Source organism: Leguminivora glycinivorella, chromosome Z, assembly GCF_023078275.1.
Source record: "Leguminivora glycinivorella isolate SPB_JAAS2020 chromosome Z, LegGlyc_1.1, whole genome shotgun sequence".
Taxonomy (NCBI): Eukaryota; Metazoa; Arthropoda; class Insecta; order Lepidoptera; family Tortricidae; genus Leguminivora; species Leguminivora glycinivorella.
Genome location: NC_062998.1, coordinates 18,192,751 through 18,217,313, shown reverse-complemented (window position 1 = coordinate 18,217,313; position 24,563 = coordinate 18,192,751). Strand labels below are relative to the sequence as shown.

Sequence of the window (24,563 nt, the reverse complement as noted above, 5' to 3'; positions counted from 1 at the left end):
TTTAGCACAATGTTGTATATTTAGTTTACCCAATAATCTGGTAGATGTCGTCGGAGCGGCCGGGGCGCAGGCGCAGCGTCCAGGCGCCGGGGTTGGCCTTGAGCTGGAAGTAGCCGAGGTTGGCCATGACGATGGTGTCGACGGTGTCGGCGCGCGCGCGCGAGCCCAGCACGAGCTGCAGCCCGCGCGGCGGCGTGCCCAGCGTCGCGTCCCACGCGTGCCCCTCCACCAGCAGGTACTCCAGCTCGAACTCGCTGTCGCAAAACATTATGCTTAATAATGGTGTGGTGTGGATCTTTGGACTGCTAATAAATGAACTACGATGGATCCGATACCTGAGTACTATTCAATAAGTTTCTAGGTTCATGATATTACCATAACAACTAGAACATAATAGGAAACGGCATAATTCGAACATGAAAGTTAAAGAGGTAATCCAGTCTCATCGTATCATACATATGCTTTGTGAGCGTGCTACGACATCGACGTCAAAAGATGTTAGTTTTGGGGTTCGTAAATGGACTTGACGCATTTAAAATCTGTGACGCGAGCTGATTTTTGTGGTACAAATGGTGCCGGTGACTTGAGGGTTAATGTAAACATACCTGTGCACCACAGTGTCGACGTCAGCCAGCCTGATGTTGTCCAGGTCGTAGACGGACTTGACGCACTCGACAAGCCAGTTGGCGGGCGTGCGCAGCTCCAGCGACAGCAGAGGCGCGTGCGGCAGCCGCGCGAAGCGCGCGATCGCGCCGCCCGCCGCCGCGCCCGTGCTCATGAACTGCAGCTCGGGTTCCAGCACGTAGCGGTAGAAACTGATGACAATTGACAAACAACTCTTTGTTACACTTTCTTTTGCATTCTACATACAAAGCGAACAGAAGGACTCTAGGTCTTGTATCTTTTATAAGTATATTTAGGTCTTAAAAAACGTAAACATAACAGGTTTTTATTTTATAGCCAAGAATGTACCTATAAGAATATTCTTCAAGATAATTAGTGTAACTAATGTATCAAAATTGAAAGAAGTTACTACAATAAGCTTACACAATGGTGGAATAACCATAAGGCAAAACTAGGAAATACTACGAGCCCCGCACATTTGGTAAAGACCTAGGTCAGACCAAGCTACGAGTATATGTACATATTAGCAGCGGTTATGATAGCAGTGATGGCACTTGCTGAGCAAGTGTTGCTTTAATATAAAATTATCATTCTTTATTTTCTTGCAAGTTTAGAGAAAAGAACTATACGTAATATTATTAATACACATATCAAGTCACATACAATATCACACTTGGATATATGTACAATACAATACAAACAAATATTTACTCTTTATTGCACACCTAAATACAGGAAACAACATAGACATACTATAGGAACATGAACTACACTACTACTGAATGAGGATATACTATAGGAACATGTTCATATATGCTTGGAGATATTAGATTTTAGGGCCTCTGGATAGAATTTGCTAGAGCCTCCCCTGGCTTAACACGGCACCGAGTTTATCAATAAGCTGCTATAAACGGGCTAAGGTGCCACCACTAAGAATATCTTAGAATCATTGGATTGAATAGTAAATTAGTAATTTACCGTTTAACTTAATACGAGATAGAATAATAGTATTTTATACAATCGTGATATAATACAAAGCTTTTCAGTCGAGTACCATGTTTAGGCCACGAAGCTTGCTGAGTGGCCTAATAGTACGGTACGAGAGTGAAAAGCTTAATTATATCACTATTGTATACAATACTTTTTCTACGAGTCATCATCTTCATCATCAATGGACGGAAATATCATCATTCATGCAAGTTAAAATTAATGTTAATAGAGAGTCGTTCACCGTTGTATCAACATCGAATTACCTAGCAACCAATTGTTTGTAATAACCGTCTCTGATTGGCCGATAACGCAACAGATAAAAAAAAATGTGTTTCAGATGCAGGAAAATTTGCCAGGTATCGCAAATTAGTATAGAAATTGTATGAAGTTCTATTTTTGAAATTATTACAGTTAACTAAAGTCAACTATAATGAGCTTATTATAATTGAGTCGGAACTGCCATAGAATATCCAACACTGAACAGTTAGCACTTATAGTTTAGTCTGTGGTGTCCTAATTGACAGATTACAGTCGACAAGTAGAAAAAACATTTTATGTTTATAACCAGAACGACGAGGGACAATTCCATGCAGTTTCACATTGGATGAGTTAACTAAAAAAATGAGTCAATGAATATGGATAAGAATAGCATGTGAAAAATAAATATTTACATATTCATACAAATTGCAGGGGAAACTTTTCTAACAATTTTTTTATCGATCGCATAGGAGCTTTTAAGTCGTGATGAGTGGCGAAAAACAGGGTAGCCTTTGCCCAACAGTGGGACAGGAATTAGGCTATTAAAAATATACCTACTCTGATCCTGATTAAGGATGAATTTGATTGGCATAAAAAAAGTTTGTTAAAAATGACCTTTTCAGTACAGATGGTGTCTTTTTAACCACAAGTGCGAGAAGTGATTCATTATATGTCAGGTCGAAACTTCGGATGGTTATCTGTACTGAAAAACATCGTACGATACACGTGCGAAAAGGAAATTCGTAACTCGTGTCGATTTAAGACGATACGGTAGGGGTCAATTCTCCATACAAACGCTCTCGACTATTTCCTCCCTGGTTTTTGAAGATAGAGCAATGATTTTTTCAACACAGATTGTTATTATTTTTATCTGTGTCGGACCGTTTTGATTTTTTTGATACTCTGCTTTTTAAAGATTCTAGAGCCAATCAAAAAATTCCAAAAACGGCCTTTTTCATTGTGGCGCAAAAAAAGGTGTGATACTCAAGATTGGTAACAATTAACCAAAAAAGCTAAACGGTCCGACATAGATTATTTCATTGTTATTCAGATTCTCAAATTTCGTTCCGATTGATTAAGTTTTGAAGGAGGAAAGAGTCGAGAGCGGAACCTCGATTTTAAAGATTTTTTTGAAATATCTTTTGACTGAGTTGTTCTTAATGGACAATTTTTTTTCGATAAATCTAGTTAATAACACTTGTATATTTAACTAAAATTCCCAAGTTGAAAGGGGGGCTCCTTTCCATTTTAGCATTTTCGCTACCGTATCCTCTTAAAACACTCCCTTCGGTCGTGTTTTAATTTATCGCCACTCGTTTCGAACTTCCTTTTTTACGCACTTGTATCGCAATGTACTATTTTGTTACACATTTAATGTTTTTAAAATTTTAATTTACCCAAGTCTATAAACGCCAATCTTCATTAATTATTAGAAATTAAATAAATATTTCAGTACGTTTCCTAAAAACTTTTTGATTTTCATGAAAAACGCGATCAAAAGCATTATAGTAATGCATATTATAATATATATAGAAATGCTACTTTTAGGAAGGTAAAGCCATTCCAAGCTAAATGCGTGTCGCATTAACATGGTAATTTCAGTAGTGACACGATATTTAAAGTTAACACGAAACATTTGCAAATAAAAGCAAGTCAAATAATAAAAATGCAGTAACACAAAGGCCATAAAACCTAACGCGCCTTACATACCGTGAGATTATGGTACATACAGGGTGATTCCGCGACGGAGCGTATAAATAATTTTTGCCTATAGGCTTTACATATTCCGCTGTTTTATTCCGATATCTTATACATTTGACAAAAATAAAATTTCCTTTCTTAGTAAAATGTCGTACAATGCGCCACGAAGGTAATCCGTTATGCTTGTGATGTACGAGTACATAATGATACTTAGATACTCGTACTAACATCCCCGTTTAGTATCTTCTGATAGTGTGATAATTACAGAACCCTAGATTGAGCGTGGCATCTACTAAACCGGTTCCTTTAAATAAATAGTTCCCAATTCTGCAAGGACTCTTATCTATGAAAACAGACTATACCGCGGATTAACCCATAACATTAAATGGGTAAATCCGTCACACAATGAAATGACGAATATTATTTTATAGTTTTGTGGTTACAACTGAATCAATAATGTTATCAGACGAATGAAGGCTTTAGTATGAGTATAAAATAATGTAATTCATATCAAGCCTATTTAGTATAGCTTCAAATTACAACCAATTCGGGTTGTATTTATTCATTTTACGGATTGAAAACTGATTCAACATGAACAATTACGAGCAGGTTATAGTTTTGTTAGTGTTAATCTTCGTAGCTATACGAGTAGACTGTATAACACGTGAGTACAGACAGTTTACTGATGTATTATAAAGATATTTTTCTATTCGTCGACTATTATCTATGTATTGAGGCATCATAGGACATACTGTAATTTTACTCTTTTGAATATATGGTAAGCTAGATATACATAAATATTAATACATGCACCATTACCAATTGTGGCGTATCCGCGAGATACCTGTCAAACTTTCTTCTACAGAACCTTCTGAGTCCCAGATGAAATTTTTTTGTTATTATATCACGATAGTATAATAGTATTTTTTCTACATACGTACTTTTATAGTTCTCAGCCGCAAACTACGGACATTGAAAAAAAATGTCAAAAGATCGCCTAGCCAATTGCATAATCAATTGACCACTTACCTATGCCAGAAAGAAAAACAAATACACGTACACACAATGTACTTACGTTATTGTTATATTCAACCCACAAACAAGCAAGTTATAAGGAAACAATTAATAATATTAGATAATATTTAATAATTATGTTATTCATCAACAGCAACCAACAAGTTTGAAGAAGGCCTACTAAAATTAATAGAGAGAGGTCGAAACGGTGACGTTCAGGGCCTGCCGGTTGCAATTCCTTCGCTCAAGCCTCTAACCATTCCTTCTATGAAGTTTGATTACGGCGGGTGAGTAGAAAGGTCAACTTTAAAAATGTATGAAGTACCAGTACACGACTATATGTATGTAGTGGAATAAGCTTCCTCTTTTACGTACTCAATCAACGTGTTTACATGTATTCTTCGTAAGTTGAATTGTTAATGTTATTCCTAACATCGACACTTGTGTCGCTTAACTTCATTCTGCTATAAGGTTGATTATCTTTCAGATATTTTTTTTATATAATCAATTAATCAACCTTAAATTTACAATTTAGCTCCCTAAATCCTGAAATTCAATTTCTAAAATAGAGATCAATATTAACAAACCATTTAAATAAATAGAAACTATTTTATTATTTTGTGTGACAAGAAGTGATTAAATAAGCCATGAAATTAGCCGCAATTTTATAGGGTAGAATGGAATTAAAGACTACATTTCGAAGAAACACAACAAATTTTGTTGATGGCTACTTCTAAAAGTAAGCAATAATATAAATAATACTAATATTTATTATCTGTTTAAAGGTGCAAAATGTCGGTCAGTGATATAAAGGTCAAAGGATTGGAAAATTTATCAGTGGAAAAACTATCTGCCTCTCCGGAAAATATGACCATATCGATAGACCTATTCATACCCACCCTGGGTATCCGCGCAGGTACTCATTATTTCATTAGATTCAGCATTAGATTATTATTCTACTTGTCATGATGTTTCGTTTTTTTTATTAACAAATTATAAATATATATACATAGAAATTGTAAACCACTGCATTGTGATAATTGATGTACAATGAATATGTGCTTAATAATACATTGTGCAACAAGGTAAGGGGGTCATTAAATACGAGTGTCGTGATATATTCACGACAGCCGCAGGCAAATACACTGAAATAATTGTAAAACATAAATAAAATGCATTGTCATACCGTATAATATCTTTTATAGCTTAATAGTCCAATTTTGGTTGTGCAACAAAAATCCTTGGCTATTAATTTTTAAAACTAAATCCAATACTCCCTTGGGAATAAAATAGTACATTATGCTTCAGTACACGTAGACGCAATGAGACCTTCAAACAGCAAATGTGATGAAATAGTACATTGTGCAACAAGGGGAGGAAGTTGAATATTACTAACGAGAGTAAGTTAAATCGCGATGGCTTGCCGGAGCGATTTAAAGACTCGAATTAGCAATATTCATACTCTCCGAGTTACACGCAACGTTTTTCATCACACTCGCAATGTAAAAAATATGTAAATAGATGTAAAAAAGTTAAGTACGGTGCAAGAAATTTCATTATTCCCTTAGGAGAACGATTTTTCTATAACTCACGCTCCGCCTGCATGCAATAGCACATTTAAAGTGCGGGTGTGATGAAAAATAAATGACGAGCTTTGCCAACGTCTAATTATTATTTTTGCAGACCGGTACCGTCTGAAGGGCACAATAATGTATGTTTTCACAATGGATGACAAAGGCATTCTCAAGTAAGTCTTTATAATTCAAACAAAATAACGAGTAATTTAATGGATTCTTGAGAGTTGCGAGACATATACTAATATTTAATACCTACTCCATGCGATGCAGGGCCAATGCCAATAACCTGAGAGCGCAAGCCGTCGTCAAGTTTGGGGCTGAAGGAAAAGACACGGTTGTAAAACACCTCAAACTCGACTATACAGTTCAGAACATTCAGGTAAGCATACTCTACTCGTATACGTTAAACACGCATTTCAAGCTACTGGCAAGGCGAGAACTTAATACTTCAAATCGAATTTTAGTCTACAACGTGCATTCATTTAAAAAGTAGATTTCACTATATGTATAAGCATCGCTATTTGAAAAATGTTCATTTTATTTTAGGTACAACTTGGTGGCAGCAGTGACACTGTGAACGACTTTGCAAACGAAATGGTTTCGGATCTGATTACCAGCAGCAAAACGAAACGTCAGCTTCAAAATGTTATCAAAGACCAAGCGAACGAATTACTCCGAGGGCATACACCTCAAGAGTTCATTACAATAGTGTCAAGCATGTAAATTATCTACTATTTCAAGCATATAGTAGCTAGCGCTGTAAACACAAGTCTCCTAATTCTTGAAGTATCGCTAACAAGACGGCCATACCGTTTAAGTTACTAAATGCTTAGAATCTGGTTTTACAAACCTAATTATGAACCCAAACCATGACATATCAAATTATACATTAAAATTATCTTGTACATTGAGCACCTATTTCTGGCTGTTTCTGGATTTTTTCGATTTTCGCAATCGGAATTTACACAACTTTCTCCAAATGATAACCGTGATAACTGGCATGGCAGTCACTCGTTTGCAGAGGCATGGCAAAATACTTGCCGCTTCCCTATGTATGCAACCGCGAAGAATGCAATATACACAATATCAGTCCTCTCAGACCACAAAAGACAAGCAAACATTAATAATGTATATACATACATATATGGGACAGTAAGGCTGCCAATACGGTTGATACGGGCCCCCTTGCTTGTTTCTAATGAACTTTTGTTCTGCGATGTAACCAGAGCAATGGTACCACGTTCGCGATTATATAGCTTCTAGGCTGTAGTGTCTGATTAGGGGTCCACAACATATTTGTCAAGGGTAGGTCAGTTAACACTTTCGAAACCGGGCTCTACGCGGCGCTACGACATTTTCGCTACATACGGGGAAACCCATGTAATCGGCTACGCTTCTACGAGCGGTGTGCCCGACAGTCGGGTTCTTGGTAGCGAAAGTGTTAATGTAAACATACTTAGGGCCAGTTGCATCAACCAAATTTGACAGACATGTCATCGTCACGCAGAAGACGTTTATGGAACATCCCATACAATAAAATGTAACGGTGACAGACGGTTTGATGCAATCGGCCCTTAGTGGGAAATCCTACGGTAACTTGACGAGACCGTAAATCTTTTCCTAATTATTTTGTTTTGAGAGGTCTCCATGGATTTTTTTAAATTGTGGTAATGGACAAGAATAAAAATGCTTTTATTAATGTAATTTTACTCCTTGGGTAATGCACTTTCAATATAAATAGGATTGGATTGGAAGTTTTCTGATAACTGTTATATTTAAGGAATTATCACCCGATTACACCCTGTATGATAGTTCCTTTTTTCCATTTTGGGTAGTGAATCCTAAAACCTACGTGGCACGTGCTCCATTCGAGACAGGCTTGACTTCAAACAATACTTTGATTACTTAGCTGTTCTACTTACGAGACAACAGTCAACAGGCTTACAATAAACATGAGACTACACAAATGATAAATATATTCCTAAGTGACATACAGTCCTATCATTCGTATCTATTCATAAGTAATATCAGAAGTATGTAGTACATACCACAAGTACAACAGCAATAAATTCGCTTAGCAGCTTTGCATACAAGGGTCACGTAGAATGGAACAATAAAGCAATAAAGTAGAAATTCTGTTTCGACATCCATTTTTGCTATGACTTTACATATTACTTTGATGTGAAGTCATTTAAGTTACGATATTAGTTGTTTGTTTTACAAAGGGGCAAAGTCCGCACGTGCCAATATTGATACCCCAGCGAGCGAAAGATTCCAATATTGAACCGGGAGCATAGCGAGTGGTTAAAAAAGTGGAGTCTTGAGCGTTGCGAGGGTTTCAAGGCACGAAGGTTAAACAAACTTTGCCACCGAGTGAATCACAAATTTTTTCACCACACTTACACAACAAAATACTAACTGTAAAACATCTAATTAAACCAAATCCATCAACTTATTCAATTTAGGTTTCAAAATCATCATTTATAACATAACTAAATTCTACCTGCCATGCCAGCTTAAGACATCAAGTAAAATTTATATAAAATTACTTTGCACTCTTCTGGTTGTAATATAATTTTGCTATATGTTTTCGAAGAATCAAGAAGCTTAACCAGATGGTGTGGTGAAAACATAATTAATTAATTATAGCAAAATCAAGGCAGTTCGCTATACAGGGCGTCCCAAACTTATGGGACATGAAGGGGAAGCACCTTAAATATCGTAGATAGTGTATTTTGCTGAAAGAAGACTATATGTTATTTTTAAAAGTTAGTAATTCTGCATTCATAGATTTTCTAAAAATTACTTGCCTCGTCTGGGGATCGAACAGACTTAAATGTCAAAAAAAAACACCCTAATTGTATGATGCCCATCGAAAGAATAGCTAAAAAATAATAACTTTGCTTCAGTAACATAGTATTTTAAAAGAAAGGAACAACGTGAAATTAATCATTTTAATCAAATTAAAAACATACATGAAACTGCCGTAGTCAATTAAGAGGGTATTTTTGTAAATTAATTAATTAAATGCTCAAAATTTAGGATGCAATCGCTTGATCCAGTTGTGTCAACGATCACAACCAGCACTCGTGTAATTTAGGATATAGAATAGGATTTAACCTGGGCTGTTACGGACATTTTCAGAATTTGGGTCCCAAAATTAGCGTAAGTCATTAACAAAAATTAACTCGCTGTCAGTTTATGACGATTATAAAGCATGAAATTTCAATAAAAATATTGTTTTTGTGTTAATTACATAAACTTTAAGCGATCTGTCTAAAAATTTACTATTTTCACGTTCTGAATGTAGATTATTCAGATTAAAATTCGTGGTAAAATATATGTTTGGTGACTACGCGCTGTTTGTAAGCGGTGTGTATGCGTAGTCTGTGCACCAAGCACATGCTACACACTAAACACAAACAGGGCACCTCCCTCACGCTTGGCGAACATGCAGTTTGTCGAACACCATTTTGATTTATGCAGATATCGGTCACTGGCAAAACCAATCCATACTTTTGTATGTGTTACTTGCGTTCCCGGTTTGCCAAGCGTGTAGAATCCACACGCTTCACCCGCTCGGCATCCACGCCATGGATGTACAGTTGCCATCAGATATAGCGGAGCAGCCAAGGTGCTCCCAAATGTCTGAACACGTCTTTGTCCTATAGCACGGGTTCAGATATTCAGGCGCTTGTATAATATCTGATGGCGACCGTACCATGAGAGCTGTGTATTTACCTCTTGAGTGGCATATCGGAGTTCTTATCCTGCGGGTTGAGAAAGAGCTTGACGCGGCAGTTGACGACGCGCCGCAGCACCAGCAGTAGCGGAGCCACGCGCTGCGCCGCAGTCGATGCGGGGTCCAGCACTGCCACGATCTACACAACAAATACTGTTAGTCGTAAATTGCCGTTTAACAAAAATGCATAAAGCAGCTAGAGATGGTGGTGGTATTAAAGTTAGGAACTAAAACAAAACATATTGCACAAATAATGTATCTTTCTATTTTATTTTAATATTTTTCCGTACTTTTCGTACCTTCTTTTAGTGACATCGCGTTCTCACTTACTCCCATACGAATAGACAGTGTACGCTAGAGTCAAGGTCATTGGTTGTTGTCAGCGTCTTAACGGCGCATTTATAATAGAGGCGTGTTCAGATATGATAACCTCAATGGCGGCCTCGTCGTCGTGCAGCGGCGGCAGGTCGACGAGCGAGTGGTCGGTGCGCAGCCCCGCGGGCAGCGGCGTGCGCGCGCGCGGGCTGCGCGCTGCTAGCACCGCCACCGCCTTCAGCATCTCGTCCGCGCTCAGCTTCGACACGTCGTATTCCTCTTCGTCTGTGTAAGATTCAAGAAACAAGTCATCTATTTGTATAGGAGCCGAGCGTATCAGATTTTGTACCGAAGTTGTTACTTGCCTGTGATTTTAAATATGTCTCAGGCCCTTGAGTGTTCATAATTTTTGTGTTGTTGCAATTACATATCACGTAACGAGGCATTTTTAATGTTTTTGTTGACTTCAACTTACAAAAATTGACGCCCGAAAGCTGCAAGCTGTGATTAAAGACGGACAACTCTGTGGATTTTACTGAGTTCATTTGACACTCTAAGTAGATACGTTTGCTTGATCTATGGTAGGTATATGTATATTATGACTTTATGACATATGTGCAAATTATAATTATTGTTTTTTTTCCAGGTCCTCAAACATTAGTTAGCTTCGTCTTTCAACTTGTTCAAGGTTTCGATTTTGATTTTGTTGACATTTTTCGGTATAATACACGTAGACAAATACCAGTAAACAGGCCATAGACAAGACTACAACTTACCATCATCTGTAACTTCATTGGTCACAATTTTTTTCTTATCAAATATTTCCGCTAACCTATCGGCATACATATTGCTGCTAAATCTGTAATACAAAAAAAATAACATCAGTATTTGCTAACTAACTATATCAACCACAGCACAAGGAAGCATAATGCATATATAAGGAGAGGGTACATTGCGTCATTTGCGTCCTGTTCTAAGCAAAAGGTTCTAAAATATAATTCTGAGCGTAGTTGAGGGATTTAAATCCCACCTTAGCGGGGGAAAAGTTCCTTTTAGCGCGGTTAGGTGTTATCAGATTAAAACTGTGGACTATATCATGCCACATGAGACGTAAGCCCCGGCAACCTTTTTGAACAATAGCATAGTTCTAGTATAATCTAATCAGTAATCTGTGGTGTAACCTCTCAAGTAGCAGGAAGTCCTCAAGCGTGAACCGCTCGATGTCGGCGAGCGGGCCGATGAGGCGAGCGTTGTGCACGACGGCGCGCGCGCCGGCGCGGAGCTTCAGGCTGCGCGCGCACAGCACTCGCGAAGCCTTCAGCACCCACTCGTAGCGGTTCAGCGCGGGCACCAACTCCGGCTGAAATTGCATCTTCTAAGAACGATACGGACACTACAGAACTAAGTTCGGGATAATAGTAGTAGCTACAATTGATAAACTTGATAAACCGTACGGTACAAAATTAAGGCTTGAACCGGAAATAATAACATAATGTAACAATCGTGTTAAGCAAACCCGTATCGGACATAAACTTTAGAGGTTTACAATCGTGGCATTTTTTTAAATGTATAATAAAATCAAATGTACAATAAATAACTAAATAAATAAATAAAAATGTTGAACAATATTTGCCATAAAGATCGAATAGGTGTTGTTTTGAAGAGTGAGCGAGCTGGGACCAGGGACAGAGAAAGAGAGAAGTGTTGTTTTGAAGAGTAAAGGAACCTCTGTAATGCGTGATATTTGGACACCTTGGCAGAGACGAGCGCCATGAGCGCTTCCAAGTTTAGGGATTGTTCGCACCGCGTTTAATTCTCTACTCACCAGTATATCGCAATCCTGTCTCTCGTGGCATCCCTCGTCCTCCAACAGCTGCGTGACGTACTTGGTGGCCTTGACAGGGTCGAGCGCCGTAAGCGCCGCCAGCACCACTTTGTTGAGTGACTGGTCCACTCTCGACGACCCGTCCACGTTGGGAATGAACGCCACGCGCACTCCACGGGAATCTCTCTGCAATTTCAGATTCATGTAATACTTAGTATTCTTAGTACATTTAAGTACTTAGTGCGTTTCATTCATGAAGGGTGCCTACGATTTAAGGGTAATTACTATGCCTTGAAGCAAGGATCCTTCTATATGATGGAATGCCACGTATTTTGACTGTTGTTGAGTTGATACTCGTACAGTCCCGTTCAGTTCCATGTAAACACTTACCTTACATTAGTAAAAAAGCGTGTTTTAATATTTTTGTGCGCGTAATCGTGTTGATGTAACTAAACGCGACTGTACGAAGCTTAAACTTCTAAAAATAAGATTCGAAATTGAATGATCATAGGAATATGGATCATACCATGAAAGTAATAGCATTCTTCAGCAGTTCCCTAGAAAGTTTTTGGTTCAAATCGCCAGTGATCCAGATAGTTTGCGTGATCTTCTCCGGTTTGCCGGACTTGGCGAAATATCTGAGAAGCGGCAGGGCGGTGACTATTGCGTCACGACCTGCAGCAAACAAACATCAAAATTTTATTGCAACTGTAAATTTAACAGATAAGGACTGATGATAATTCGGTACAAATTGTTACGAATGACAAGAAAAGCACAGGGAATGGAATATTATTATTATTATTTCAGAGCATTCAGAGCATTTTATTATATTAGCATTTACTATATGTATATTATTCTACACAAAACATACCTGTTAATTGTAACATTCTATGAACTTTTTCTTCTGTGAAATATTCACTAGAAGCGGGCACACCCGACAAGTCTAAGTATTGCGAGGGTTCGGAGCTGAGAATACGTTTGTTCAACCTGTTAAAGGAGAAAAATGGGTAGAATTAAAATCTATCATGCCATAATTATTAAAGGTTAATGTTAATACCTATGTTAGATAACTTAGTCACGTACGAGTAAAATGTAGTAGACATATTTGGAATTTAAAGGACATACATTTATTTAGATATGAATGTAACGTTTCAGCAATAAAGATAACTGCATGTTTACCTATTTTTTTTTTACGAATCCAATATTCACGTGGACACCGTGCACATTGTCTGCGAGCTCACCTGGGCATAATGTGCGACTGCTTCATGAGGAAGTCCACGGCATCGTCCATGTCGGACAGCTCGCCGCGGAACACGGCGCGCTGGAAGCGCACCGTGTGCCGCGACAGCGCGGACACCAGCGCCTCCTCGAGGAGCTCAACGGACGTCGTCACGGCCGTCGGTCCGTCGTCCCACAGCGGCACACCGTTTACCAATACCTACACAATTTTATATATGTATATCAAAAAATCTTGCATACCTAGATGATCTCGTGCAGCGATTTTAAAATTATATGAATTTCAGATGTTAATTTCAACGAGTAAGTTAATTTCTCAACAAAATTACAAAGACTGTTACAAATTTGCTAAAGTATTCTTACCTGTGGGTACTTATCGGTGCCAATTTTGGAAACGAATTCTTCAGCTAATTGGCTGCCAAAGTTATACTCGGAATCCTCAGAAATAATGTCGTCTATATTACTTTCACTCGAGCTCACATATTTCTTCAAGTTCGTCTTTACGTGTTCTATGGTGATTGGTTCATTTTGAGTCGAGTGGACGAGCTGAAAAATAAGATAATTTAAACTAACACTCGTTTTGAATAAAAAAGAGTTCAGATTATCTTTTCTAAGTATGGGAATCTATAGGTTGCGTTCTTCTAATGCACGTGCGTACACGTAGATTCTTGTTTTCTCACAGATCCTTATGCCGATTGACACATGTCGTACGGATGCGTATCGGTCGTGTATATTTCGGACATGTAAGCGCACATACACGTGCGATCGTGCATGTCTCGTGCCGTTTACGATCGAGGTGGCCGGGCCATTATACAGCATTTGAAAAACCAGCATGAGTCAACAAGTAGTGTTACCTGAGTCAGGAAGTAGAAGGCCTCCTTGTTGGAGTTCTTCTCCTGCGCCACGTAGTTGAACGCGGAGCGCACGGCGGAGGAGAGAGCGGCGTCGGCGCCCGGCGCGAGCACGAGCCCCACGCGCACCGGCGTCGCGTGCTTCAGTAATGTCTCGCCGAGCTTCAGCGGCGGCCCAGAAGCCAGCGATGTCGGCTCTACCACTATCACCTACAAACAATAGATAAGACGTTTTAAAATATCAGTCTGGCAAGATTTGATCTTCAAAGTGGGTTCAGTTGCCAGTCCAGTTAACAATCAGTCTTTAGGCCAATAATACTTTCGTCATTCATAAATCACAGATTCAATGTGTACACGATGTAATGGTAAATATGTTATAAAGACATAACATCACATTTCACAATGCCATTAACTATTTTTTTATGAGATAATGCGAATAAAAAGTACGTGGGGCCAATCGTGGGGCGTTTCAGATATAACTATCTAAAGTTTCAAGTACTTGTTACAGACATTGAGCTAGCAGTAAACTCACGTAATTATAAATGTTCCTCCTAAGATTCCTGAGCATGCCGGGGTAGGTCGGGCGCAGCAGCTCCATGTAGGAGGAGGGCCAGCGGCGGTAGCGCTCGTCGGCCTCCAGGTCGTTGAGCCACGTCACCGCCGTGTCGCGGATGTCCAGCCCGTACTCCTCCCAGGTGAACGACTCGCCCACTTCCATGGACATTAGGGTGTTGATCAGTTTCTTTGACAGACCTGAAAATAAGGTTAACTTAGTTTCTTTACTAAGACAGGAGCCATACATTGGGTTTAATAGGCGTGCTAAATCACTTTACATGTGATATGAGATAACAGCATAATGTACTTTACTGAAGACTTCATATTAATCAATAAATGCCAATAGCCGGGTCCACACAGAGCGAGGCAATGTGCTCGAGCAGCAAACGTTCAGTTTACACGTTTGTCGCCCGAGGCAGCACACATGTTTTGCATAACTGTTATAACCCCTCATAAAGCCCTCATGGAATTATTTAGCTTTATAACTAAGTTTGTTTTTATTTCAGTTAGGTGGGATAGCACTAGCAGTTCTAACTGGTAAGTTTTTTTCTATGTTGGCCATCTTAAACTGACGCCCATTGACAGGTTTTTATCGAAGTAAGGATTGTCCAGTCTCTGGCTCTATGATAATGTAAACACAATACAATGCAAGAGTAGGGTAATAGTACCGAGCGCGTGCAGCGTGTTCATGGGGCCGATGTCCTCGCGCAGCGCGGCCAGCAGCGCCTGCACGTCCACGTCCTCGGCGTCGTACTGCGCGCCCGACACGAGCAGCAGCGGCTCCGCGGCGCGCAGCCCCAGCGACGACGCCCATACGTCCTGGTTGTACAGCACCTCGTCGCGGAACGAGCGCGGCACGTTCACGTGTATCAGCGACTTTGTCTGAAAGTTTTCGTTTTGTTAACTGTATGTTCACAGTATAACAGTATGTTCTGCCTTTTTCGACTAGGGGTCCGCTGAGTCCGCTCTGAAGCGACCATATAAGCAAAATATCGTTACAAACCAAGACAATTGATGTTGACAACATCATGTTTTGTAATAAGAAATACATGACTTTTGCTGAGAGTGCGAAAGCGAATTCTGTGATTAACGATAAATTGCGCGTATTCAAATAATAAAAAATATCAAACATCATTAATTTTCAGGCAATATAGCCCATACCATAGAATACGAGTCCATAGATCATAAAACAAACTAACATACATAATTATGGTTGAGGAAAGAGCCGGGTCCACACTGGAAGCACACCTCGCGAGGAAAACGTTCGTGCTCATGCGTGCAATGCGTGCATGCGTAAAAAATAAAATAGTTCTGCACATATTTATTGCCGTGAATCGTGAATGATTCACTTTTCAGCGTGCGGCCAGTGTGGAGCTAATTATTAGTATTTTCGATTGACTTAAGGTACAGCGGGGCAAATCTCGACTGGGCGGCAAGGCTAGTTTCCTACTAGTCAAATCAGCTTCTTTTTAAGAACTATCAAAACGATTTGCTAATATGGAATTACTATGAAATACTGAGGAGTGACGTCACAGTCAATTCATTTACTTTATATTTTTCTCTTTGACTTATTAAATATAAATTATGCTTAAACATAACTACTGTCCATATTTTTCTTCTAATTATGTGGTGCTTTATTTCGTGCACTATATAAAATATTTTATTTTGAGTATAGGAAACTAGCCTATTGTAACTAATCCATTTTTTCCGTTATTACACTATGATGTTGAGTTCTACATGTATCCACAGAACACGCCTACCATATATAACCAGTAGACACTCTATTTAATAATGCAAACATTGTAAAATATGGAAAAAATGGACCAGTTACACTTGTCCCCCAGTCGAGATTTGCCCCGCTGTACCTTAATCAAATTTACTTGAACCGAAAAATACTTAAGGAGAAATAAAAGTTAATTATTTAAGTAATTTTTTACGTTTATTCACCTGCATAGGAAAGTTCTGAGCAATTGAAGTGAGAACCCTGAGCGGCTCATCGCCGCCAGCATCAGCAGCGTCGGCCACCGCGGCGGCCGCCTGCATGCTCAGCGCTTGCATCTGCCACACCTTCAGAGGCGCAAGCTCTTCACTCGACTCGGATAAGTGCCGGCGAAAACGCTCCAACGGAGTACGCAAAGCAGGAAACAGATTCCTAAATTTGTAAATATTGTTAGCTGACTTCTTATTGACTAAACAAAAATATATAAAATAATCTGTACTACAACATAAAGTGTTTTTCATTTATAACTAATATGCAATTTTGATATTTTATGATATAGAAAATAATAACCCTATAAAATGTGTGCACAAAATTCCTTCCTTCCTTCCAAAATTTCAATACAAAATACTATTTAATAATTTTATAATTTTCTATTTTATAATTTTCCACATGATTCCCTTTAACCTCCCGCTATCAACTATTCTCTTAAAAGTAGAAATATTCAAGAAACTAGAAGTTGTCAACCAACTACAATTGTGCACAACACAAGTATTATGTAAATCTCAATTTAGACATGCTAAAGTAACTCATTAAAACCTCATTGAATTTAGACTCAACAGTTTTGATGAGAAGTTGATGATTTCACAAAAAGTAGTACATATAATATTATAGAGCCAGAGCCCAGAGCCGCCAGACCTTCTTTTTATTTATAAGGATGAAACTTTGGGATAATGTAGAGTTCGTATCCAGTTTTAATGGCTGTCATGAAGACATTAATCATAGTAGCTTTGTATTTTGTATAATTTATTGAAATTAATTTCCATAGAGTACCTAGTCTGTTAATATTTTTTGATGAATACTTTTGCATTTTAAATTGTATCTTGTTTTTTTAATGCATGTTAATTATAAGATGTAATGTTTAGAAAAGAAGTGGCCTGCCGAGTTTCTTGCCGGTCCCATAGTGAATACTGACATATTCTCGAGGCGGAGGCGTAGGGTTAGAGCCGTCGTAGCTTTATTTGACGTTCATATGCGCATTGTAATATGCCTACTTGGAAAATAAATATTTCATTTAATTTCATTAAATGTTGATACAGACTCTACATTATCCCAAAAGTTTCATAGTTTCATCCATGTATTAGGAAGGTAGTTGCCTATATGTTATCCCATTTATAATTTAAAAATACCTGCCTATATTTATTTTTGGCAAAGCTTTACACTTAACACTTTCGCTACCAAGAACCCGACTGTCGGGCACACCGCTCGTAGAAGCGTAGCCGATTACATGGGTTTCCCCGTATGTAGCGAAAATGTCGTAGCGCCGCGTAGAGCCCGGTTTCGAAAGTGTTAAGTAATACTTACTTCAGTCTTCCAAAGTTAAATCCATCAATCTGATTTTGTGGGTCATTCTCATCCTCCTCCTCATTGGCTTGAGAAGCATCATTACTTTCAGATTCCTTCGGAGTAGAGTCATCTTGACTTTTATATTCAGTACTCTTCAGTTGTAGTTCAATTCCATAACCAGATAGTCGCAATTTGGGCTTACCTCTAGTCTAAAAACAAAGTGCTCAAGTACATAACTCAGTGACATTTAAGTTAAATCAATAGAGATATGGCATATGCTACCATCCAGCATTAGTTTGCGTACATTTGAAGAAATTTAGATCTATGTACATAAACATTACATGTGAGTGTGCACAGGAAAATGTTCTACTTTGTTGATTGCTATAAAGCCGCTTTGACAGTTTATTCATATAAAGATACAAGTAAATCTCGCCTTAATGGTAACCGATAAAGAGTGACGTTTTACTAAACACACTCACATATATGTTGCAAGTTACATATTAAAAATCATTTGTTTACATATAAAAAACATTGTTATTTCGAAAACTAGAGTAAGTGGGTGGAAACTATCACCCTTAAGTTTTTAATGAATATTGCCAACCTGAACATTCCATCGAACAACATAATTGATTACTCCTCTGTCAGCATATCCTGCCAAGATATTATGCTTGCTAGTAAAGTCTTTGGAACCAAGCTCTCCATACAATATTGCAGTAAGAGTTTTGTTATCACTACTTGGATAGGAATGGTCCAGCAAATATGTCTCCAACCTGTGTTCTTCCTGTAAAAATTCAATTTTACATTTAATAAGCACTTCAGGCAAAATCAAACATTGAAATTCAATATATATATATAACTCACACACTTACAGGTTCAAATTTATTATGAGATTCAAGAATATCACGTAACACATCATTATCACAAATTTGTCTTGAAGCAATGGAAACAAAAGTATGGCAAGCAACACCCTTGGCCCCATTCTGTGCTGCAATCTCATCAAACATTCGGACAGTTGGTGATGTGGTGTGCATGGACAATGCCAATTTTGCCATTCGCAACTGAGCTGGTGCCAGCAAGGAGCTTGCAACGCCAATGCATGCATTGTATATTTCTTTATCAGTCTCTGTAAAAACAATTTAAATACAGAAATGCAGTTGACAAGGATATCACTTAGCTTAAAATTACTGGCCTAAAAGCATCTTGATATTATAAAAAAAATTAAGTAAACCACTTTCAGAGAATATACAATCTGAAAGAGAAGTAAGAATATTAATGTTATTAGTAAAAACTCAAAAACAACAAGGGTATTATTAGCTAAAGGAAGATTTTAAATAAATATATGGACAATTAAATCAACCATACCATAGAAAATGATAAGTAACAAACATCTTTAGCATTGAGTTCAAAGTTAACCACTGCTGATGTCTAGTAGTCTAGTCGTAGGTCTAGTAGAAAAACTGAGTTTCACCAATTTGATGAAGGATATGAAGTCTATGAATAATCATACATTTCTGGTATCTAAAGATTCCTGATTTTTTTAAGTATTTGGTTTTGATGAATTCATGCAATTTACAAGGTTAGATTGGTTAAATACTAATAAAGTATTACTAGGGAATAATTACGAGTGCTTACTTACCTAAATCTTCAAGACTAGATTTCAACGAATTTATACCATCCACAAATGACCAGAACAAGTCAGAGCTTTCAGTAGCAAGATATTCAGCCAGCTCTAGAACAATTGGTGTTGCTTCCCATTTAGCACTGACGAAACTAGTGACTGACTTCGCCTTTTTCTCATCCCTTTTAGGATTTAAATGTGCCGAAGTAACAATAACAAGGGCTAAAATAACGACCCAAACTCTAAAGCCGGAGGCTGTCATTGCGTACAAAAAACCAAATTATTGGTTACTTTACCAATATTAGAACGCTAAAATTATTTTATGAACAAATTAAAACACGTAATACATTTTAATTACACGTATTAACGTGGTAAGAAAGAAATTTTGTGTCTTTCAGCTCCGCGTTGAAGGCGTTTATAAACCAACCAATCAGCATCATACATGACATTACAATACTAATTACGTTCCGTTTCAGCTATCAGAATAAATTGAACAAATAAAAATTGAAGAAAATACAATACTCAAATACTATTTCTATTACTACACAATAAATGGTAATGATCTATATATTAATTAGTTTCCTCCGTTATTTACATATATGGTGAATTATAATACAAATTTATATATGTGTAATTGACTTAATACGGTAACATTTTTGGTACCTATTTTCCCCGACTTGTCTATGCCTTGACGGATGAATTGAAATGCTTATGCTTTCAGTCGTCGCACCACCCATCAAAATCCAGACAGACAGCCCAGCCAACCAAACCAAACCAAGTCCAACCAACCTCTTCTTCGATCATTACAATAGATTTGCCTGCTGTCTCTCACTTCTCTTATCTCATAGGAGTAATTTTGATATATTTGAAATGAAGTAAGTTTAAATTGATCACGTAAGTTGTGGCGCAATACCATGTATATTGCTTTACAAGTGTGCAATGACCCATTGACCAGTTTTGCATCTAAATGTAGAGACATCGATTAATTTGTATCTTATTTTTAGGTTGCTTTTATAAGTTACAGTTCTAGATCTATATATTTTGAATTGAAGATTACGAAGAACCTAGAGCAGTGATTGGAATACCAATAAGATGCAGTACACTTCCGATGAGGCCTACGCTCGACTCATTAGCCACAAGATGACCGTACCACAAAGGATAAAGGTAACATGCCAGCAGTTAGGTCGGGTTCGATTTGGTTTAATTTGGTTTGGAAACTATCTAAAACATTTGCGTGTCTGGTTTCTAGGCAACTGGTGACATAATGGACGACGAAACCCAAAACGGTTTAGGAACAGGATGGGACTATGCCAATGAAAAATTTGATATGAAGGTACCAGAAAGGATACTTGTAGTTGGGCAAGATCAGCACATTGGTAAATATTATTTTTTAATAACTTAATTACAATTTTCCATTTAGAAGCAAGCTTAAAGTTCATAGCAAATAACGGGAAGGGTAGTACAAGTTGCATTTATGAATGGTAACTTAAAAATACATAGATGAGGTGGAAGATAAGGTAATTCCGAAAGTCGCATAAAAATCACTATTATTTCCATCATATCAAAATTACCCGAGCATTACTGTCATTCGGAATTACCCTAATGCACCTTAATAAATACCATCTCTACTACATTCTTCCACATTAAACTTTGATATCCTTCTTACCTACCATAGACTATAGTGATGAATAAGTCCTTCACCCCATTTTGGTTTGCAGAGGACAACCACTGGTCATACAATAATGGTAGCATTTAAGCCCATGCTCAGTCAATGCTCAGTCAATTATATTTTTGTTTCATTGTAGGTTCAATTTATTATTATATAATGAGTTGTCAAATATTATTTTCATTTTTGTGTCCAATATATTTATTGGATGTGACTATCTAATATAATTTCTTTAGTTGGCTACAAGTTTGATTATCTCTCTTAACCTTTTAACCACTTTGAATTCGCTATGAACTCTCAATAAACACTGATAATCATAAGTCAGACTATAGGGGACAGTTTGAGGGCAAGGTAAGGTTTACAAAAAAATCTTAACTTACACGAGTATTATAATGTACCTAGTATTTGTAACATAGTTAATTAAATTATATGATGTACCTAGTATTTGTAACATAGTTAATTAAATTAGTTACCCGTTATCATTCATTCATCTTCAATGTGTAAATACTCTTTGAAATGATGAAATGAAATGAAAATTTGGAAAAAATATTAATAATATATTCTCATAATATACCTTCATATGCACCATGAATGTAAATAAAATCAAATATAACACAGACTATTCAATCTTATTTTTATTTAAAATTTAAAGTAAAAAAAAAACACCTAACTAACGTACAACCTTAGAGCCGTGTTTATAGAACTTGACAAACCCAGTTAAGGTGGTTCGCTTTCCATACAAAAAACAACAATCATTTATGAAGTCATTACACAATATAACTAAATAAAAATATGTGCGTCTATCTACTTTTTAGGATTTTCATAAATAATTGTTGTTTTTTGTATGGAAAGCGAACCACCTTAACTCCTTTGTGTTTTGTTTCTTTCTCACAGCTGCAATTGTCTGAGTGACGGATAAAGCCAAACGAACTTTTTCGCCACTTTGACTTATATGTTGTCCAAGTACGTTTATAAATAACGCAGTTAGTTGCTATGTATTTGGTACCTACTATCATAGTAGGTACCAAATACTAAGTACAACTCGAAAGTGAATTGATTGATTTGAACCTTACCTATTATTCTGACATTGATTTGCTGAACCAAGTCGTTAGTTCCCCTTCTGACACACTTACCTGTACTGTTAGGATTCTTAACATAATGTTAGTCGTTTTAATGCGTTTTAATACATTGTTTAATATGGAAAACCCATTAAGATACTTTAGTCATATATAATAGACTACAGCCGTTAAAGGGTTAATATGTATATGTGACAGTTGAAATTGAATGATTTGATGTTTAGGTACCAAAGCTCCACCTCGGGAAATACAGCTAGATAATGCTGTACTACCGACTGATCCAGGGATGATCAGAGTGAACACCCCTCCTCGTGTAATCACTCTCGATCAGCACTACTTCCCATCAGCTGATGACTTTCAGGAGAGTATGCCTAACTCTCCTCCCAGGAATGTAAGACTGTACAGATCTCAAGCAGATGGTGCCCTAGCACAACCACATACCGATCTTTTTAATGACTCAACCATGACAGAATCAAGACTTGTTCTAAGGTAATTTGAAAAATCATTAATCTTATTTCAATACAGTCATATCTAGCTAATCCTGCAGTAATGATGGTATTTTAACTTCTTAATTCCCGCGTACTTGTACAAGTACAAATTACATTGGAGTTTTCGTAGAATTACGTAAAATATCATATTTGAATATAGATGCAGAGTTATCTTGATTTCACTCTATAAAGCTGTTAAATAAGAATTTTGAACTATACCAATTTGTTAACAATATGTATATTTCTTTTGCAGAGATCCGACACCTCCAATGGGGGCTGGAGAGGGTCTCTCTACTGCTGAGGAGATGGTGCATTTACGACGACAGATAGTCAAATTGAACAGGCGCGTAATGTCTATCGAAGCTGAACAATTACAGAGACAGCAAAAGGAAAAGATAGCGTATGCTATTGGCATTGCTTACTTGTTGTTCAAAGTTATTGCTTGGCTTAATAGGTCCTAAACAGTTATAATAAGGTATTTCTCCAGTTTCCCATGTAGATGTCGATTTTATGATGCATTGAGGTCTAGTTCATTTTTTTATGTGGAAAATGGAATTTGATAATATTACCGCAGCCTAAATGAAATTTACTAGATCTGGTCAGTTTTAAAATGAATTCATATTGTTCAGAAATGTAATGTTCCGTAGGTTGCCGTAACGTTTATAGAAAGCAACTAATAGTTGAAAGTTTTATTGCGTTGCATACAACTATAGTTACTCTAGTTTGACTACTTGGATAATCCGAGTTACTGCAATTGTATAATATTATTGCATGCAATGTATATTATTGCATGCAATGTTTCCTTCTTTATTGAGTAATGAAGTAGAGAAATATGACTTGTGTAAATGTATTTTCTTTGTTTATGGTTTTTTTCTAGTACTTAGGTAACTTTTTTTATAAATACAATTACAACAGTTGGCCACAAGAAAACTATATCTTAAGCAAACTTTTTATGTTATAAGGTATAACATACATGTGGTCTTCAGAACATTACGATTTCTTGTACAGTGATGTTATAAATTTTAGATGTACATAATAATTCAACCATCTTACTTGAATAATGAAATCGAGTTATTGTCCTGTTAGTATAGATGACACCTATGTAATGAGTTACATTTTATCCCAATAAAAGTTAAACTATACTGAAGGGTTTATTTTTTCAAGAACACTTGAAGCTGTAAGAAGAATTGATGTATCCATGCATGCACAGAAACGACATTTCATTTAAACACATTGTGTAAACATCCATTCTAAGTAGAAACTTCACAAAAAAATTAACCCCAATATCCTCATTAGGATTCCATGCCAAAAAATAACCCTTTTCGTGCGACTCCGCATCCGCATTAGTAACACGTACGAAGCGCTTTGAAAACACTTAGGACATTCTTACACAGATTTAAGAAGGCTTGTATCGTGGGTACTCTGACAAAACATGAATGATGATATGATACATTTAAATACCTACAAAAGAAAAATAAAAAACCGGCCAAGTGCGAGTCGGAGTCGCCCACCGAGGGTTCCGTATACGTACAAACTTTCAACAGTTCACATAATCTCATGTTTCTCAATATAACTTTAAAGACGTGACTAGAAGCATAGGTATAGCGCCATCTCTCGGTGAATTTACGAACTAATTTGCGCAACCTGTATGGTATGTTGGTTTTTCAGGGATAATTCTTAAGAATGTTAATCGATTTCAACAATTATTACTTTATTTGAAAGATAATATTTTACGTAAAATTTC

The 24,563-nt window shown here is 37.2% G+C and overlaps 3 protein-coding genes across 4 annotated transcripts in view; 2 read left to right on the top strand and 1 right to left on the bottom strand.

Moving 5' to 3' along the window:
* The window catches only part of LOC125240717 (UDP-glucose:glycoprotein glucosyltransferase), a 31,830-nt gene extending 11,843 nt beyond the window's left edge, over positions 1-19,987 (bottom strand). The window contains exons 1-19 of the mRNA XM_048148743.1: positions 19,608-19,987; positions 18,841-19,094; positions 18,573-18,752; positions 17,990-18,180; positions 16,636-16,840; positions 15,357-15,570; positions 14,666-14,886; positions 14,137-14,343; positions 13,646-13,828; positions 13,288-13,484; positions 12,918-13,033; positions 12,573-12,721; positions 12,047-12,232; positions 11,403-11,581; positions 10,998-11,080; positions 10,337-10,506; positions 9,906-10,045; positions 606-815; positions 30-254 (exon numbers count right to left, since the gene is read on the bottom strand). Coding sequence (XP_048004700.1) covers positions 30-254; positions 606-815; positions 9,906-10,045; positions 10,337-10,506; positions 10,998-11,080; positions 11,403-11,581; positions 12,047-12,232; positions 12,573-12,721; positions 12,918-13,033; positions 13,288-13,484; positions 13,646-13,828; positions 14,137-14,343; positions 14,666-14,886; positions 15,357-15,570; positions 16,636-16,840; positions 17,990-18,180; positions 18,573-18,752; positions 18,841-19,094; positions 19,608-19,851 — 3,554 coding nt within the window. The 5' untranslated portion in view covers positions 19,852-19,987. The remainder of the gene's footprint in view (positions 1-29; positions 255-605; positions 816-9,905; positions 10,046-10,336; positions 10,507-10,997; positions 11,081-11,402; positions 11,582-12,046; positions 12,233-12,572; positions 12,722-12,917; positions 13,034-13,287; positions 13,485-13,645; positions 13,829-14,136; positions 14,344-14,665; positions 14,887-15,356; positions 15,571-16,635; positions 16,841-17,989; positions 18,181-18,572; positions 18,753-18,840; positions 19,095-19,607) is intronic.
* On the top strand, positions 4,090-7,873 carry LOC125240718. Its single transcript, XM_048148744.1, has 6 exons — positions 4,090-4,237; positions 4,742-4,874; positions 5,373-5,503; positions 6,271-6,334; positions 6,435-6,543; positions 6,711-7,873. The coding sequence occupies exons 1-6, from the start codon at positions 4,165-4,167 to the stop codon at positions 6,885-6,887; spliced, it is 687 nt and encodes a 228-aa protein (XP_048004701.1). The 5' UTR covers positions 4,090-4,164; the 3' UTR covers positions 6,888-7,873.
* A 331-nt stretch (positions 19,988-20,318) lies between the features above and the next one.
* On the top strand, positions 20,319-23,961 carry LOC125241012 (transport and Golgi organization protein 11). 2 transcript variants are annotated; one of them, XM_048149281.1, is made up of 5 exons: positions 20,319-20,464; positions 20,642-20,753; positions 20,839-20,965; positions 22,556-22,820; positions 23,073-23,961. In XM_048149281.1, the coding sequence occupies exons 2-5, from the start codon at positions 20,682-20,684 to the stop codon at positions 23,278-23,280; spliced, it is 672 nt and encodes a 223-aa protein (XP_048005238.1). In that variant the 5' UTR covers positions 20,319-20,464; positions 20,642-20,681; the 3' UTR covers positions 23,281-23,961. The 2 variants fall into 2 exon arrangements, with proteins under 2 accessions (XP_048005238.1, XP_048005237.1); XM_048149280.1 differs by having other exon boundaries at positions 20,594-20,753.
* The last annotated feature ends 602 nt before the right edge of the window (positions 23,962-24,563 follow it).

Coding starts and splice junctions, on each gene's coding strand:
- LOC125240718 (XM_048148744.1), top strand. CDS start 4,165: ATGAACAATTACGAGCAGGTTATAGTTTTGTTAGTGTTAATCTTCGTA. Junction 4,875..5,372: donor ATGAAGTTTGATTACGGCGG/GTGAGTAGAAAG, acceptor ATCTGTTTAAAG/GTGCAAAATGTCGGTCAGTG. Junction 6,544..6,710: donor ATACAGTTCAGAACATTCAG/GTAAGCATACTC, acceptor ATTTTATTTTAG/GTACAACTTGGTGGCAGCAG.
- LOC125241012 (XM_048149281.1), top strand. CDS start 20,682: ATGCAGTACACTTCCGATGAGGCCTACGCTCGACTCATTAGCCACAAG. Junction 20,754..20,838: donor CCGTACCACAAAGGATAAAG/GTAACATGCCAG, acceptor TCTGGTTTCTAG/GCAACTGGTGACATAATGGA. Junction 22,821..23,072: donor GAATCAAGACTTGTTCTAAG/GTAATTTGAAAA, acceptor TTTCTTTTGCAG/AGATCCGACACCTCCAATGG.